Source organism: Protomyctophum parallelum (assembly GCF_964188405.1).
Source record: "Protomyctophum parallelum genome assembly, chromosome: 20".
NCBI lineage: Eukaryota > Metazoa > Chordata > Actinopteri > Myctophiformes > Myctophidae > Protomyctophum > Protomyctophum parallelum.
This window is the reverse complement of record NC_139718.1, coordinates 43,211,091-43,227,820: the sequence shown is the minus strand read 5'-3', so window position 1 is coordinate 43,227,820 and position 16,730 is coordinate 43,211,091. Positions and strand designations below refer to the sequence as shown.

The following is a 16,730-nucleotide window of genomic DNA, read 5'->3' as shown; positions in this document are numbered from 1 at the left end:
TGTACTCTGTGACGATGAAGACGAGTACTACTAACCGTTCTCCATGTACTCTGTGACGATGAAGACGAGTACTACTAACCGTTCTCCATGTACTCTGTGACGATGAAGACGAGTACTACTAACCGTTCTCCATGTACTCTGTGACGATGAAGACGAGTACTACTAACCGTTCTCCATGTACTCTGTGACGATGAAGACGAGTACTACTAACCGTTCTCCATGTACTCTGTGACGATGAAGAGGAGTACTACTAACCGTTCTCCATGTACTCTGTGACGATGAAGATGGGCTCCTGCGTGACCACGGCGAACAGACGGACCAGGCGCGGATGCTGCAGGTTCTTCATCATGTCGGCCTCGGTCAGGAAGGCCTCCACCGTCATGGTGCCGATCTTCAGGTTCTTGATGGCCACCTTCCGGTCGTTGTTGTACACGCCTGCGGTACAACGTCAACCAACAACATGCATTTATTTTAGAGCTGGGACTCGATTAAAAAAATGAATCTGATTAATCAGAGGATTACTAGGAAAAAAATTAGTAACAGTAACAAGTACATCTCAGTGACATCACAAAGCTGTACTTACTTCATATTGTTACTGTTTTTTGTCAGACCTCCAGTTCTAGGCAACACAAAATGGGGTGACTTTTTATTATTTCCAGTTTTCAGTACTATAGAAAAGCGCCCAGTGAGAAACGTTCCGCGGTGAAAAAAAAGGTGCGATTAATTTATCTGTAGTTAATCGCGATTAATTTTTCTGTAGTTAATTAATCTAAATTAATCGCAATTAGTCCCGGCCCTAATTTATTTATTTTTAAGAAAAAAAAAATCCTCCACAATTTGCAACCCTTTTTTTCACCCAGTGTCAATTATCTAAATTATTATTATTATTATTATTATTATTATTATTATTATTATTATTATTATTATTATTATTATTATTATTATTTTTAATAGGTTAATAGGTTGAAAGTAATCCTTTTTTTTCCTAATAATTTTTATCCCACGATTTTGTAACCCATTTTTCACCCCTGTGTCAATCATCCTGTGATCCTGGGCTCTACACACCCTCTGCCAACCTGGGGAGAGCAACGGACTTGAACTCATGCTTCCTTCATGCCTGAGTGTCCAAGTTGCTCCTTTACACCTGACAGGGGGGGGAGTTTCCCTGGTTGGACGTATAGCGCGTGGAAGGAACACGCTATTCCAACCAGTTCCTTTCCCCTCCATCAGGCGCCCCGGCTGGCCAGGGGGAGGCAGTTTAGAGACCAGGATTACTGCATGTTTTTGTGAGGCTACCTACCCTAGGGGACACGGGGAGAACATGTGAGGGTACCTACCCTAGGGGACACGGGGAGAACATGTGAGGGTACCTACCCTAGGGGACACGGGGAGAACATGTGAGGGTACCTACCCTAGGGGACACGGGGAGAACATGTGAGGGTACCTACCCTAGGGGACACGGGGAGAACATGTGAGGGTACCTACCCTAGGGGACACGGGGAGAACATGTGAGGGTACCTACCCTAGGGGACACGGGGAGAACATGTGAGGGTACCTACCCTAGGGGACACGGGGAGAACATGTGAGGGTACCTACCCTAGGGGACACGGGGAGAACATGTGAGGGTACCTACCCTAGGGGACACGGGAGAACATGTGAGGGTACCTACCCTAGGGGACACGACACAACATGCAAACTCCAAAGGTTGAAAGTAATCTGACAGGAAACAGGGAGAGAGATGGGGGGGGGGGGGGGAAGACAAGTGGGATTCGGGAGTCGAACTTGCGGCACCAAATGGACGGCACCAAATGTAACACTCTCTGATTTAAGTTAACATTGCTTTTACAATATGAATTGGGGTGTCAGAGATAGAAATGCCTTTAAATGGGGGTCTGTAGACTAATATACATCTCAAAGTGGGGGTCTTTGAAATTAAACTGGTTGGAGAATCACTGCTAGAGCTGTAAAAATCTTCTCTTATGGGGGGTCCCTGGCATATATTTTCAAATGGGGGTCCGCGGGCTAATGAGTATCATTTTTGGGGGTCCTTGACGTGAAAAAGTTTGTGAACCACTGATTTACTCATTTAGCATAGCCATTAGCATAGCCATTAGTAACATAATCCATTTTGTGTGTGGCTGTGCGTGTGTGTGTGTGTGTGTGTGTGTGTGTGTGTGTGCGTACGGTGCGTTTGTGTGTGTGTGTGTCTAGGATTAGTCATCGGTGATGTAATGAGCATGGGCTGGTTGTCAAACTCAATTGAGACCTGATGACCCTCCACACACACACACACACACACACACACACACACACACACACACACACACACACACACACACACACACACACACACACACAAACGTACACACACCATCCTCGTTGCACATTATGTACAGTCGTACGTTTAACCCATCAGGGGAGTAAGCTAATTTACTGTCCTTTAAGGCTACATTCCAGAACGTATTAGTGCTTTTCTACTCAAAGACGCTGTCTGAAGAGCACAGTTGTCCAAAACCTTATACAGCGTAAAGTAAACCGGGAGGAGAGAGAGAGAGAGCATCATAGACATTTATTTACAACTTGTTATACATCTTTTTCATACATTTCATTTACTCTCCCGTCTCCTCATATTTGAATACAATGTTATTTCATTTACTATTAAATTGTGCATGTCCCGTCAGTCAGTTGTTTGGTTGGTCACCCTGACATCACGTGACATCATCAGGGACGGAGATCAATATATTCAAGCCCATATATGGGAATGCCCATATATGGAGGTCCCTGATGTCATCAATATTGGCCGGCCACTCTACATCTGACCTCAAACCCTTAGATCTCCATATATGGAGCTGACCTGTGACCTGGCATTCCATTATGTTGATCCTTCCCCCACCCGTCCGTCCTCTTCGATGTCTCCCTTTTGACTGATACCCTGTCCATTCAAACTCTAGACGGGCCCGCCCCAAAGTTATTAGTGCAGCTGCAGCCGGCGAAAACTAGAGTTCTCAACAGGCCCGGAAATTAAGGCCGGCCGGGCCCTATACTTGTGCCCTCATCAAACCCTGTACACTCAAGACACTGCCCCCGCTGCCGCCCTTAGATCTCCATACAGCGAGCTGACCTGTTCAAACCCTGGACACTCAAGACACGCTCCATATATGGCCAGTACAGAATTCATCATTATATCAGACCGTAATTGTATTCTTCAACTTCTTGTTTATGCCCCCAAAATGAATGGATATATACAGGTTTTGTAGCAAATTCTAGAAATATTAGACATTAATTCGGAAGTAATGATCATGTGTACTTTCTTTTACGTATACAGTCTCCACTAAAGTATATAGGCAATGAAGTCTGAGGTTTTACCTCCAGCACATGTATGGTTCACTCAGCTCGGTATTGTGGCTGCTTTGGAGAGGTTATCCTTTAAGATGAATAATCAGTTGGATAAATATGATCTGAAGTGGGACGTGTTCCTCAGTCATGTTGCAGGTCCCTTGGTGTGATCCATGGTCAGGCAATGCCCTCTTGATCGTTTATTGTATTACTACACATTATGATACGGTTGATGATGCTGCGTTTGGTCGTGTAAATAATGTAAACTATTTTCACATTTTAATTTGATTTTTCCTTTATTTTCCTTTATTTTTATTTTTATTTGTTTATCTTATCTATCTTAATTGTCTATCCATGAATACGTACTCTGCTGTTGTTGCTTGTGTTTGTATTGTAGGTTTTCTGTTTTATGTGTTTGTAAAAAATCTAAAATAAAGTACTGATCATAAAGTATATAGGCAATAATAGGTTAACATTGTAATGACCCTTCTTTTTCTTCTTTGTTTTTGTATTCAGACAGCCAGAAATGGGTAAAACGCTCCCAAAAAAAACACTTAGTTTCTGGGACACAATCTGCATTCAAAGGTTTTCCTAGAAGCTTTGTCATTGGTTGATTTGCCTGTCTACTTCCTGATTGGTTAGTCATTTCCGCAGGGACATCTTCGACCAATGACAAAGCTTCTAGGAAAATCTTTGAATGCAGATTGCGTTGTGTCACAGAGACAAAAGAAAAGTGTTTTACCCATTGCTGGCGCTCTGAAAAAAAAAAAAAAGTAAGTAAAAGTTAGACATTAATTATTGCTTATTTGACATATTATTGCTTAACTGGAAATAATATACTGCAGCAGAGAGACACACAGAGTACATGGGCAGATACTGTACTCACCAGGGCTTATCAATATACGTACAGTACACGGACAAAATGTGTCTGTGGCAAAGACTTAATTTACACACCATCATAATGTTCTGTTTTTTTTTATCATTATACCCAATTGCTGAATGTCAATAAGTCTCCAGGTTTTCTTCAGAAAAAACAGACCTGCTCTGTGGTCTTCAGGGCTATCTCTTTATGTGTTTCTTATTATTATTATATGTCCACATGGTAAAAATATAAAAATAAAAATAAATCACAAAAACAGCCCAACATCTGGTGGTGAGTGACAATACATGTTCTAGACCAGTCCAGAGGCTGTTTTGCATAGATACGGGTCGGGTGTGCCATGGTTGGGATTTTGACACAAAAGGTTTTAAAACCCACACAGACGATATAACACTAAACCCCATGGATCTTTATGAATGAAAGGACGATCGATGTGCTTTTATGATTTTATGATAAGATACAGTTTAATAAGGAGCATTCACTCTCCTGGGTAACAATTGTTTGAGTTATGCTACCGTGTTAAGGTTAATAATACGTGACATCAGTCGATATAGGTTCCAACCAACCAGCTCAAACAAGCCCTGTGTTTGTGGCTGCCTTGAGGGAATGCCATATGATAGTGGAAAGCGCACACAGTCAGTATATGAAGGCCCAAAGCCAGATTGAGCAACTGTGGGCGTGTGATCAAACCAGGGGGGCAGTCAGCCAGATATTTCGTGAAGCCTCATTTGAAATCGGTAGTTCAATATAATGGCCTGTTGTGGCGCTGGACTGGACCCAAAAAGCCCAATAGCTCCATAGAGGCCCATGTATTTTGGCCCAACTTCACCTAGACTGTATTACCTTAATAAACATGGTCATGAATACTTTCTTCTTCCAGTCACTAGTTTAAAGTCTCATTTCTAATGTCATAATATTCTTTTTGGAAAATTATGGTCCCATTAATTAAAAAAATGACCATAAAGAAAAAAAACCATCGCGTATGTTCTGAGGGGCGTGGCTACCGTTACAGTCTATGATCGGGATTCCCCTCCCACTCGAGTCAAAATAAAAACCAACGGAGAAGAAGGGGGGAAGTCCCGCCTCGTTGTCTGGGCAGCCAATGGCCAGCTGGTCCAAAACGGAGCCAGCCAATGGCCAGCTGGTACCAAACGGATCTAGAAAGATGGCGACTTACAGTGCAGGAATAACAGGCTTCATTTTACGTCCATGTTAGACCCGGCGAACGCTTTGTCCATATTTTTTACAGTCTATGGATCAAACTGTGCAAGCGGAAGTGTATCTATATATAATCTGTCAATGCCACACGTTAACGTTGGCTGCTGCCTGGAGGCGTTAAAAAAGTGTTCCCACGCGCGCAGGTTGATTGGCTGATTCGGTTCAGATGAATGATGCATTTGTAACATCAACCGTCATTATGACAACTCACCCCAACGTGTATTGGTTCATAGAGTCTACACACGGTACACCGGGGTTATCGCTCAAAAACACTGCCAAGGGCTGCAGACTGTTCTAGAGTGACTTGCTCTGCAGCCTTGAGGGCCTTTCAAACGTGAAGCGATATAATAACGCGCCTATAGTTCATTTCCAACGAGACCTGCGTTTTTTTGCGCCGAGAAGTCGCGGTACGTGCGACAGCGCAAGCGTATTTACGCGAGCGCGGGCGGCCCCGTGAATTTGTGGCGCGCGCGTGCTCCGTTTTCCGCGACTCACCAGACCTGGATTCTGATTCGCTTCTTCTTTTTGAGTGGTGCAACCACTCCTACATCCAGCAACGTCCGTGTACCTAGGTAGGTAGGTAGGTAGGTACCTGTATGTATGTATGTATCTACTTGTAGATCTGCTATTTTTCTTTAATCGAAGAACCGCACTGACATAGAAACATAGCTTTAGATTGTGGGGGGGCCTAAATAATATAGTAGAAGCGTTTTTTTATCAAGATTTGATCAATGTCACCGCATGGTCCACACACTACAAATTAAGAAAAAAAAAAAAAATATATATATATATATATTTTTTTTTTTATAAGAGCAAAATTGCCAGCAGGGCAGGGGGTGCTCTAGCACCCCCTAGTGTCCCCCCAACTTTTCATGTCCCGACGGCGCACCACTTGTCTGCAGCACTCACCCATCCAGACCTCTCCAAACTGCCCCGCCCCGAGCCTGCGTTCCAGCTTGAGGGACTCTCGGGGGATCTCCCACTCGTCCTGCCACCAGGGCTTCTGGGGAACCTTGGACTGGCACGGCTTGGCCAGCCGCGTGCACAGCCCCTCCGCCTCGCCTGCGTGCGCCACCAAAAGACAAGACAAGCGTGGCCGAAATAGGGTCGTTAATATGCCAGCATGAACCCTATAGCTTCCCTGGTCTGTCATATATAGTAGGCAAACGTTTGACAAAAATAGGTCAGCATTTTTGATGAAAATGGCAGATCTACACACGTTGTAGATTGGCTATTTTCGGTTGTGGTTCTCAAAGTGGATTTTAGGGACCCTATGTAACTCTGACAGTGTACACATAGAGCCAAATGGACCCTCACAGGACCATTCGGTTCCGTTTGTGTACTGTCAGAGGTAAGGGGGAAGCTTGAAAGGTAAAAAAAAAACTAAAAACTAAACAAACATTGGTGTGTAGAGGAAAAAAGGTCGGGGGACTATAGTGAGGCAGTTTAGACAAATCCACAGCAAATGGTTAAAAGATGATGTGGTGATCCGTATCCCTCTACACCGGTGGTTCCCAAAGTGGGGGTCCGGGGACCCCTAGGGGTCCTTGAGAGAGGTCCAGGGGGTCCCCAGCTAAATGATAATTAGGTCAAACCTGGGGGTCCTTGAAATGAAAATCACTGCCAGAGCCGTAAAAAGTCTTCTCTCACGGGGGTTCCTGGGCATATATTTTCAAATGGAGGGGGGGGGTCCTTGACATGAATAAAGTTTAGGAACCTAGTGCTCTGCACATTCATCTCACGTGAGTAATGCTGGACGAGCTCCTTCAGGGAGAGGAAGGATATCTTGGCGGTGATGTAATACCCTCCGCTGTCCATGTTGCGGATTCTGTAGTGCTTGACCGTTTCTCCTGAGTCGTGGTCCAGATCCCTCACCGACAAGGAGAATGACCCTGGAGAAGAGCACGGGGAGAAGAGGGAGATATATTAGGGAGGCCTATATTACATATAATTTTGGGGCGTCCTTGACATGAAATATTGAGAAACTGTGGGAATGCACTTCCCATTGCAGTCAGAACTGCAGCATCATGCACTCCCCAATCTTCCGCCGTAGTCTGAAAACCCACCTTTTCAGACTCCATCATGGCCCGTAGCACTTACCCCACCCCCTTAGATAGCATTTCTGTAGACTTAGATAGCATTTGATACAGACTTATAGCATGTTACTGTATGTAGACAGCACTATAATTGCATTGTATGTAGTCGTAGCACCTCATAGTACATATGTATAGCATAGTATATATGTATAGTTTATATAGTTTCATTATATAGATATTCCACTGTTACGTTCTTATAGCTTACGCATGTTTCATGATAAATGCTTTTTATGTGATGTATTCCCATGCTTTTTTTTGTTCTTGCTTAATGTAAGTCGCTCTGGATTAAGAGCGTCTGCTAAATGCCTAAATTGTAAATTGTAAGAAACACTGACATAGAAACATGTTTTCAGAAAACATGTCAGGAGTTTAGAAGACATTTGTAGAATCAACTTCAGGGCCTAAATGGGAGAGACTATATATTTTTTATATAATGGGCCTTGGGTTGTTAACCCATTTTGGTGTTAGCATTATGTTGTGCTTTAGCTATTTAAAAATAGCAGACCTACAAGCTCATAGCTTGTAGGTCTGCTATTTTTTGAAAGCTGTCAGGATTTAGAAGACATTTTTAGAATCTGATCTCAGGTCAGAATGGGTTAAGAGCGGGTGGTTCACCTGGCGACGTCTCGCTCTCTCTGAGCATGAAGGACCCCTGAGTGTTCCCAGGAGCCAAGAGCATCCTCATGGCGTCGTTTCTGGACAGGCCCCTGAAGAACCATCTGGAAGACCACACAAACACACAAGCAAAGGTTAGAATATTACCCCATTCTGACCTGAGATCAGATTCTAAAAATGTCTTCTACATCCTGACAGTTTTCTGAAAAAGCTATGTTTCTATGTCAGTGGTTCTTCGATTTTTTCACAAACAGCAGACCTACAAGCTCGTAGCGCGCCACTCTGTGGCGCGCTATGAGCTTGTAGATCTGCTATTTTCCAATAGCTAAAGCATAACATAATGCTAACACCAAAAGGGGTTCCCGCCCCAAAATGGACTAGAATAGGATTTTTCATTATAGTTTAGTTTTAGTTTGTTTTGATATATTTTTTTCTCTTCCAATTCAGTTCGTTTTAATTAGATGTTTTCTTTTTTGGAGTTATTTTGTATTATTTTTAGTGTTAATTTTAGTTTTATTACACTTTCGGTTATTTGTCAGGTGCAGGACTGAAAAGGTCAGATTGTAAAGAAGTGACTCATGGACTGCAATATAGATATAGATCCATGATAGGATCTTAATAAATAGATAATAATAGATCATATCATCCCAAAAAAGATCCCTTATAAATGAATTGACAAGAACAAAAAACTATGGGCATTTTGTCTATATAATTTCAGATTTTAAAGGGATAGTTCAGATTTTTTGAACTTAAGTTGTATGAAATACTTGCCATTAATATAGTGGTTGCAACTGTATTAATTGATTGCCCGAGTCCCGTGGTGGGAGTTCTGCTCTGGTTTTAGTGAATATTAAGTAGTTCCGGTCATTTTGTGGGGGGCACTGGGGCCACGCAGTAAAAGTAAATGAATCCACAAAACGAACGTAATTTGTATTGTTGACCTTTTTTTTATATATATTAGCGTGACTTTCGTTGAACTTTGACCCCTCTATCACATGGAACTATGTTTTTGGGCGTAGTGATATGGACACAAAAACATAGTTCTGTGTGATAGAGGGGTAAAAAAAAGAACGAAAGTTGCACTAATATTTTAGAAATAGGTCAACAATACAAATGACGTTAGTTTTGTGGATTCATTTATTTTTACTGCGTGGCCCCCCACAAAATGACCGGAACTACTTGATATTTCACCAAAACCAGAGCAGAACTCCCACCAACGGGACTCGGGCAATCAATGAATACAGTTGCAACCACTATATCAATGGCAAGTATTTCATACAACTTAAGTTCAAAAAATCTGAACTAACCCTTTAAGTTCTCTTTTTTTTGTTTGAAGTTAACTATAATAAACCTTGATACGTTCTCTCACACACATGCACACTATACATCTCTAAACCACATCCCCTGCCCGAGAAGGGGGGAGTCTTATATATATATATATTATACGCAGCAGTGTTGTGGTCGGAGGAGCAGAGAGATGGCGTCGGAGCCTGTATGCGGCAAGCAGTGTTTCCTGTTGTGACTCACGGCTCTGTCTCGTTTGTGTTCATGGCGGCCACGAAGTTGTACGGAACGTAGCCCCTCTGGCCTGTGATGAGCGACTCTGCCATGTACCACTCTGCATCATCCCTGGTAGCACACGCACGCACACACACAGACACACACACACGAAAACGTGTTCAAATCATCCAATATATGTTCATTCACAGCGGACGCTTTTAACTCAGATATTTGCTTCATGGAGGGAACCCGGAGACGGAGGTCTGCGTCCAAATACATATAATTGTGTGGGTCCTTACCCATTCTGACCTGAGATCAGATTCATACGAGGTTTCCACATGGACACACACTGGTCTGATTAACCCATTCTGACCTGAGATCAGATTCTAAAAATGTCAGTCGCTCTTCGATTTTTCAAAAATAGCAGACCTACAAGCTCGTATCGCGCCACTCGGTGGCGCGATATGAGCTTGTAGATCTGCTATTTTTAAATAGCTAAAGCATAACGTGATGCTGACACCAAAATGGGTGCCCGTTCAGAATGGGTTAACATGAAATAGTTTGACATAGATAGAAACATAGTTTTCTTTCTGACAACTGTCAGGATTTAGAAGAACTTTTGGTAGATTCTGGTCTCGGGTCTTAGAATGGTTTAAGTCAGAGGCGTTTATTACATGCAGCCAGCGTGGCTTCCTCTCTCTCCATCTATCTATCTCTATATCTCTCTCTCTCTCTCTCTCTCTCTCTCTCTCTCTCTCTCCCACCCTCTGGGCACACTTTGGCGGACAGAAGAAGCTGTGTTTTACGTCATTTCCGAGTTTTTAGACAGCTGGTGGGTGGAAAAGAAGCTCCACCTCCGCGGCTGACTGCCGCGGAGGAGAGCGTTTCCGGGAATCCGTCCGTCGCGGGGGTGGAGCTTCTTTTCCATCCGCCAGCTGTCTTAAAAATGACGTAAAAACACAGCTTTTCTTCTGTCCGCGGCTGTCCGCTGAAGTGTGCCCAGAGGGTCAGCGTGACTCCTTACTTGTTAAGGATCTTCAGCTTGTCTCCCTTCATGAAGCCCAGGTCGTCGTTGTGGTTGGGTTCATAGCTGAATAAGGCCACCACGAGGTTGTCTGCACACACACACACACACACACACACACACACACACACACACACACACACACACACAGTTGTTTAAGGCCAACACGATGTTGTCTGAACACACACACACACACACAGACAGGCGGGTTTGTACCTGTACCTGGTAGAGGGGACGTCGGAGGTGAATGTTGTGAGTGCGGTGAGGGGTATGGAATCAGCTGATCTGTGTACTGTGTGACGAGAGAGGGAAAAGGTTTTGTTTTGTTATTATGTTATTGGTATTTGAGGACAGACAAAAATAACATTTCCGCTATACATAAATGGTAAATGGTGCATTTATGTATAGCGCTTTCATCCAAACGCGCTTTTTCAGATCAGATTGTGCATTTCATTCACCCATTCGCGCGCACATTCACACACCGATGGCGGAGGAAACCGTGCAAGGCACAAACCTTCACATCGAGAGCAATCAGGGGTTCGGCGTCTTGCTCAAGGACACTTCGACACTAACTCTTAAGATCCCAATAATGTGACACCTTTACTTTGTAGGACGCGTGCATTTCCCTTATGCGGTTTAAGTATGGACTTTCACAATACAGATACAATTACAATTTAGGCATTCAACAAAATGCTCTTGTTCACATCAGTGGTTTTCAACCTTTTTCATATCAAGGCCCATTATTTATTCGGCATTTGAGCCACGGAACCACCGTTTGATGACATTTAGCCTCTCAGACCCAAAACTAAAGAATAGTGTGTTGCTGTTGGATAAGATCTTGTCCACAATTCCATGCTGTATTGATGTTGGTACCATTAGGATAGACAACAGGCAAACGTTAATCAAAAATTTAAAAATATTCTACATTCTCTCTAAATCTGTAGACTTCTTGTCAATTAACTATTAAGTAATGCATTTTTATTTTTTATAATTTAACTCTTGAGAGCGTAAAATGAAATCAAGTGGACCCGTATACACTCTCAAGAGTTATAAGGTATATAAGGGTCCATTTGGTTACCAACTCCCCATCGTTTACCTGCAGGGGACCAGCTGGAACCCCCTCAAGGACCACTGGTTGAAAAGCACTGTCTCACATGAACCATGTTAGTCAGTAAACAACAACAGGGTAAATATACAGGGCCATAAATAGAGTGCAGAGAAAACAATTTAGTGCTTCGAAGAAACTAGGCTCATATACAGTAGTCACATGTGTTATTCTCCTCTGACTCTTTAGAAACGGGCCATGTCTTAATCCACATGGGAGGAAGCAATGGAACGCCGATGGAAGGATTACAGTCTTCCAATTAATTGCCTGCACAAAAGAACAACTTCCCCCCCTGAGATAAATAATCATAAAGCAGCCTTGGGAACCAACGGTTCCAGGGTGGTGGAACCAGGAGCTTATGTCCTGTTTACGCGTCTCAAATAAACTTTAACTTACATCATTTCAAGGGGAAGTTGCCTTGATTCCCAGAGCCAAAAACGTGAAAATACCCCATGTACAGGTATAAGGTACACAAATACCTCAGTTACATTACATACAGTGGTGGAAAGTAACTAAGTACATGATGTACTCAAGTACTGTACTGTACTGAGTACACCTTTTTAGGTATTTTCACTTTTACTTGAGTATTTACAATTTCCAATATATTGTTTTCTTCTACTCAACTGCATCTCGGATCCAAATATTGTACTTTTACTCCACTACAATTATTAATAATAATTATTATAGATTTTGATTATTTTTACAAAACGTATACATTAACCACTTCAGCCCATTTGAAAATAGCAGACCTACAAGCTCACAATGTATTTTGCGATGCATGCATCGTGAGCTTGTATTTAATGTAGATCTGCTTTAAAATGATTTTTATACATTTTGAAAACTTGAAACGGGACATTCTGCATAACGAGTAGTCTGTACTTTCCTTTGATACTTTATTAAAGTACATACATTTTGTGTAAGTGCCTTCCACACTTCCGGCGTACTTCCTCCCCTAGTATAAATTCTTCCGCCCCTCCTTCAACACACAACGCTCAATGAGGCATTTTTTTTATATCTATGGGTTTAGAGACAGACAGCTATGTTGTATGGTTTAGAGACAGACAGTAATGTTGTATGGCAGGGGTACTCAACTGGCGGACCGCGGTCCGCGACTGGACCACGGACCACCTCTTTGCGGACCACCCAAAAAAAAAAAAAAAAAAAAAACGTTTTTCTTTTCTTTTTTTTTAAGTTAATAATATAAATAACATCAGATGGTACATTTCTCATGTGAAATTGCTGCAAAGGCCCCCAAAATGTCCCCCAAGGGCCCCCAAAATTCTGCCGCGCGCACAGTGTGGCCTGCCAGGGCGTATAACTCCCGGCCTGATTTGGAGTTCCACTCCGGGCCTGCACTCTGCACCCCATTATTGGTTGGGTGGAAGGGGATCTGATTTGTATAAGCTTGGCTTGACCATACTAAACGGGCATAGAGCCCCGCTCTCCGATGGATGCCGCGCATGGGACCGGACCTCGGTCTTAATCAAAAAAATATTTGTGGACCTTCATCATTTCTAGTTGAGGAGTGGACCCCTGTTGTATGGTTTAGAGACAGACAGCTATGTTGTATGGTTTAGAGACAGACACCCATGTTGTATATGGTTTTCAGACAGACAGCTATGTTGTATGGTTTAGAGACAGACAGCTATGTTGTATGGTTTAGAGACAGACACCCATGTTGTATAATGGTTTTCAGACAGACAGCTATGTTGTATGGTTTAGAGACAGACAGCCATGTTGTATGGTTTAGAGACAGACACCCATGTTGTATAATGGTTTTCAGACAGACAGCTATGTTGTATGGTTTAGAGACAGACACCCATGTTGTATGGTTGGTTTAGACTAGAGACAGTCGCACTGAGGAAAAGACAGGAAGCTGAGCTGGAGGTAGCAGAGACTAAAATGTTGAGGTTCTCTCTGGGAGTAACAAGGATGGATAGGATCAGGAACGAGTACATCAGAGCAGGGACAGCGCATGTCAGATGCTTTGGAGATGAAGCCAGAAAGGCCAGAATGAGATGGTTTGGACACGTACAGAGGAGGGATAGTGAACTGAGTATAGAGCACCGAAGTCCTGACGTAACTCGCTCATCCCTTCGATTCCCCTGGTTCGCGGAAGTAATTTCTCTATGGAGAATAACATGGGGTGATCTTAATATCGTCTACTATAAGTGTTGTGGTCCAAAAATAAACAAGCTGTCTCGGCGTTATTGTCAGGGAGGTGTCTCTGTATCGTTTGCAACAGTCATATATGATACAGTCTGCTTCTAGCGAAAATGTAACTAATTCAGTAGCAGTAACATTAGCGTTTTCTCTCAGTCAGTTGATTCTTCATATCCATATGAGTGAAGCGGCTGGGGTGACATGTCTATTTTTCAAACACAGTTCTTATATGAAGCGATCTAAAAATCCTCCTATGGCGATTTCAATGCAACTAAAAAAATACATGAACCTGGGGACTGACGCCCTCTACTGAAAGTGACGTCAGACTTCGGTGCTCTATATCGATAGAACGATGCTGAGGTTGGAACTTCCAGGCAGGAGACCTAGAGTAAGACCAAAGAGGACATGCATGGTTGCGGTGAAAACTGAAAAGAGGACATGACGTTATAGTTGTTGTGAAAGAATTGGAGGCAGAGGACAGGTTGAGATGGAGACAGATGATTTGCTGTGGCGACCCCGGAAGGGAACAGCCGAAAGGAAAATAAGCTAAGGTACGGGCCATAGAACACATGCAACGTTGCAGACAAAAAACTCACCGGATTGCAGGTCTGAGGTGGCGTGTCACATGAGTCGCATTGATCACAAGCTTCATCCAAGTTCTCGATCCATTCGTCGTTGTCTGTGTAGTCTGAACTGCAGTTACAGCCCATCTTTGCTGAAACGTTAAACGTTCACGTTAATGTCACGAATGAAATGATACCGTATGTCACTTATTTATTGTGCTTTTGGATGTGGAGCGATTGGGTTGGGTGAGGAAAGATGTCCTGGCATTGAGGCCTAAAGAGCCATCCACCTCAAGCACTAACTATGACTATAACTATATAACCAGTAAGACGCCTGGTAAATGGTAAATGGTGCATTTATATAGCGCCTTTATCCAAGGCGCTTTACAGAGATTGTGCATTACATTCACCCATTCACACACACATTCATACACCGATGGCAGCGGAAACCATGCAAGGCACCAACTAGAGAACATCGGGAGCAATTAGGGGTTCAGTGTCTTGCTCAAGGACACTTCGACAGTAACTCTGGGGGAGCCCGGGTTCGAACTGGCAACCTTGCGGTTACCATCCAGGCACTCTACACCTGAGCCACCGCCGCCGCCGCCTGGGAGCGAGAAGCGCGCATCCGCCCGGGTGACAGCAGACTGCTGGGCGAGTGCTGGCGCTTTGGAATGGGGGGGTGGGGGGGTCAGATCAACATATCTGCCTGGGTGACAACGGACAGCTGGGCGAACGCTGGCGCTTTGGCAAGATCTTAATTTTCGGGGCCTGTTGAGAACTCTAGTTTTCAACGGCTGCCGGGCACGGCTGCACTAATAAGTTTGGGGCACGCCGTCTAGAGTTTAAATGGACAGGTATCAGTCAATACTCAGGGAAACATCAAAGAGGAGGAAGGATCAACATATGGAATGTCTGCCTCCATATGTATGAAACTGCCTCCCCCTGGCCAGCCGGGGCGCCTGATGGAGGGGAAAGGAACTGGTTGGAATAACGTGTTCCTTCCACGCGCTATACGTCCAACCAGGGAAACTCCCCCCTGTCAGGTGTAAAGGAGCAACTTGGACACTCAGGCATGAAGGAAGCATGAGTTAAGTCCGTTGCTCTGCCCAGGTTGGCGGAGCCCAGGATCACATTAGATAATTGACACAGGTGTGAAAAATGGGTTACAAAATCGTGGGATAAAAATATATATATATTTAAAAAAACATATGGAATGTCAGAAGAGTTCGGCTTCAAATATGGTGATCTAACCCGCCTTGACTACTGTAATGCACTTTGTTGGTGTTATACCAAGCCTGTCTGTCACGACTATATACAGTCAGTCCAACGGTTAGACTACAGTTAGTCCAAAACCCGGCCGCTCGCCTCCTAACAGGAGGCCACGGAAGCATCTCGCCCGATTCTCGCCTCCCTACACTGGCTCCCTGTGCGCTACAGGATCCAGTTTAAGATTTTAATGTTTGTTGATTTTAAAGTCTGTAAAAAGGGGTTGGCACCAGTCTACATATCGGAACTTGTAGCTTCCAAAGAATCGACAGGGGCCCCCTGAGGTCGACTGAACAGTCACTTCTTAACCCATTTTGCGCGGGAACCCCTTTTGGTGTTAGCATCACGTTATGCTTTAGCTATTTAAAAAATAGCAGATCTACAAGCTCATAGCGTGCCACCGAGTGGCGCGCTACGAGCTTGTAGGTCTGCTATTTTTTTATTTTTTTATCGAAGAACGGCTGACATGGAAACATAGCTTTTTCAAAAAACTGTCACAGGATGTAGAAGACATTTTTTTAGAATCTGATCTCAGGTCAGAATTAAGATCCCGAAAGCAAAGCTGAAATCCCAGGGGGAGAGGTCATTTTCCGTTGTAGCGCCCAGCTGCCGCCTACGCTGTGGAATGAACTTCCCACCTCGTGTTAGAGCTTCTTAATCCTTTGCCTGTGTTTTTAGATCACGTCTGAAAACTCACTTGTATACTCCCTGGTCGTTCGAACGAACATGTTGAGTCCCTGCTTCTACCGCATATTATATGCCATTGTGTTGCACTGTTTATAATTGTCTGCTTTCGCCCCTTGGTATTTTAGTATTTCTCTTAAAGATTAAGACCACTTTTTTTTAGGTTTGGGTTGTGTAGTTACTTTGCCATGATGCAATATGCAATGATAAACAAACACAAACAATGTTGATTCAGACAATATAGAGCATCACCAAAACTCATGTGGTTTTATTTTTT

The 16,730-nt window shown here is 43.5% G+C and overlaps 1 protein-coding gene across 1 annotated transcript in view; it reads right to left on the bottom strand.

Moving 5' to 3' along the window:
- Nucleotides 1–16,730, bottom strand: part of lck (LCK proto-oncogene, Src family tyrosine kinase) — a gene marked incomplete at its 3' end in the record, with an annotated part of 39,405 nt that overhangs the window by 17,513 nt on the left and 5,162 nt on the right. The window contains exons 2-9 of the mRNA XM_083792313.1: nucleotides 14,534–14,652; nucleotides 10,892–10,961; nucleotides 10,670–10,760; nucleotides 9,673–9,774; nucleotides 8,146–8,249; nucleotides 7,177–7,326; nucleotides 6,344–6,496; nucleotides 252–435 (exon numbers count right to left, since the gene is read on the bottom strand). Coding sequence (XP_083648439.1) covers nucleotides 252–435; nucleotides 6,344–6,496; nucleotides 7,177–7,326; nucleotides 8,146–8,249; nucleotides 9,673–9,774; nucleotides 10,670–10,760; nucleotides 10,892–10,961; nucleotides 14,534–14,647 — 968 coding nt within the window. The 5' untranslated portion in view covers nucleotides 14,648–14,652. The remainder of the gene's footprint in view (nucleotides 1–251; nucleotides 436–6,343; nucleotides 6,497–7,176; nucleotides 7,327–8,145; nucleotides 8,250–9,672; nucleotides 9,775–10,669; nucleotides 10,761–10,891; nucleotides 10,962–14,533; nucleotides 14,653–16,730) is intronic.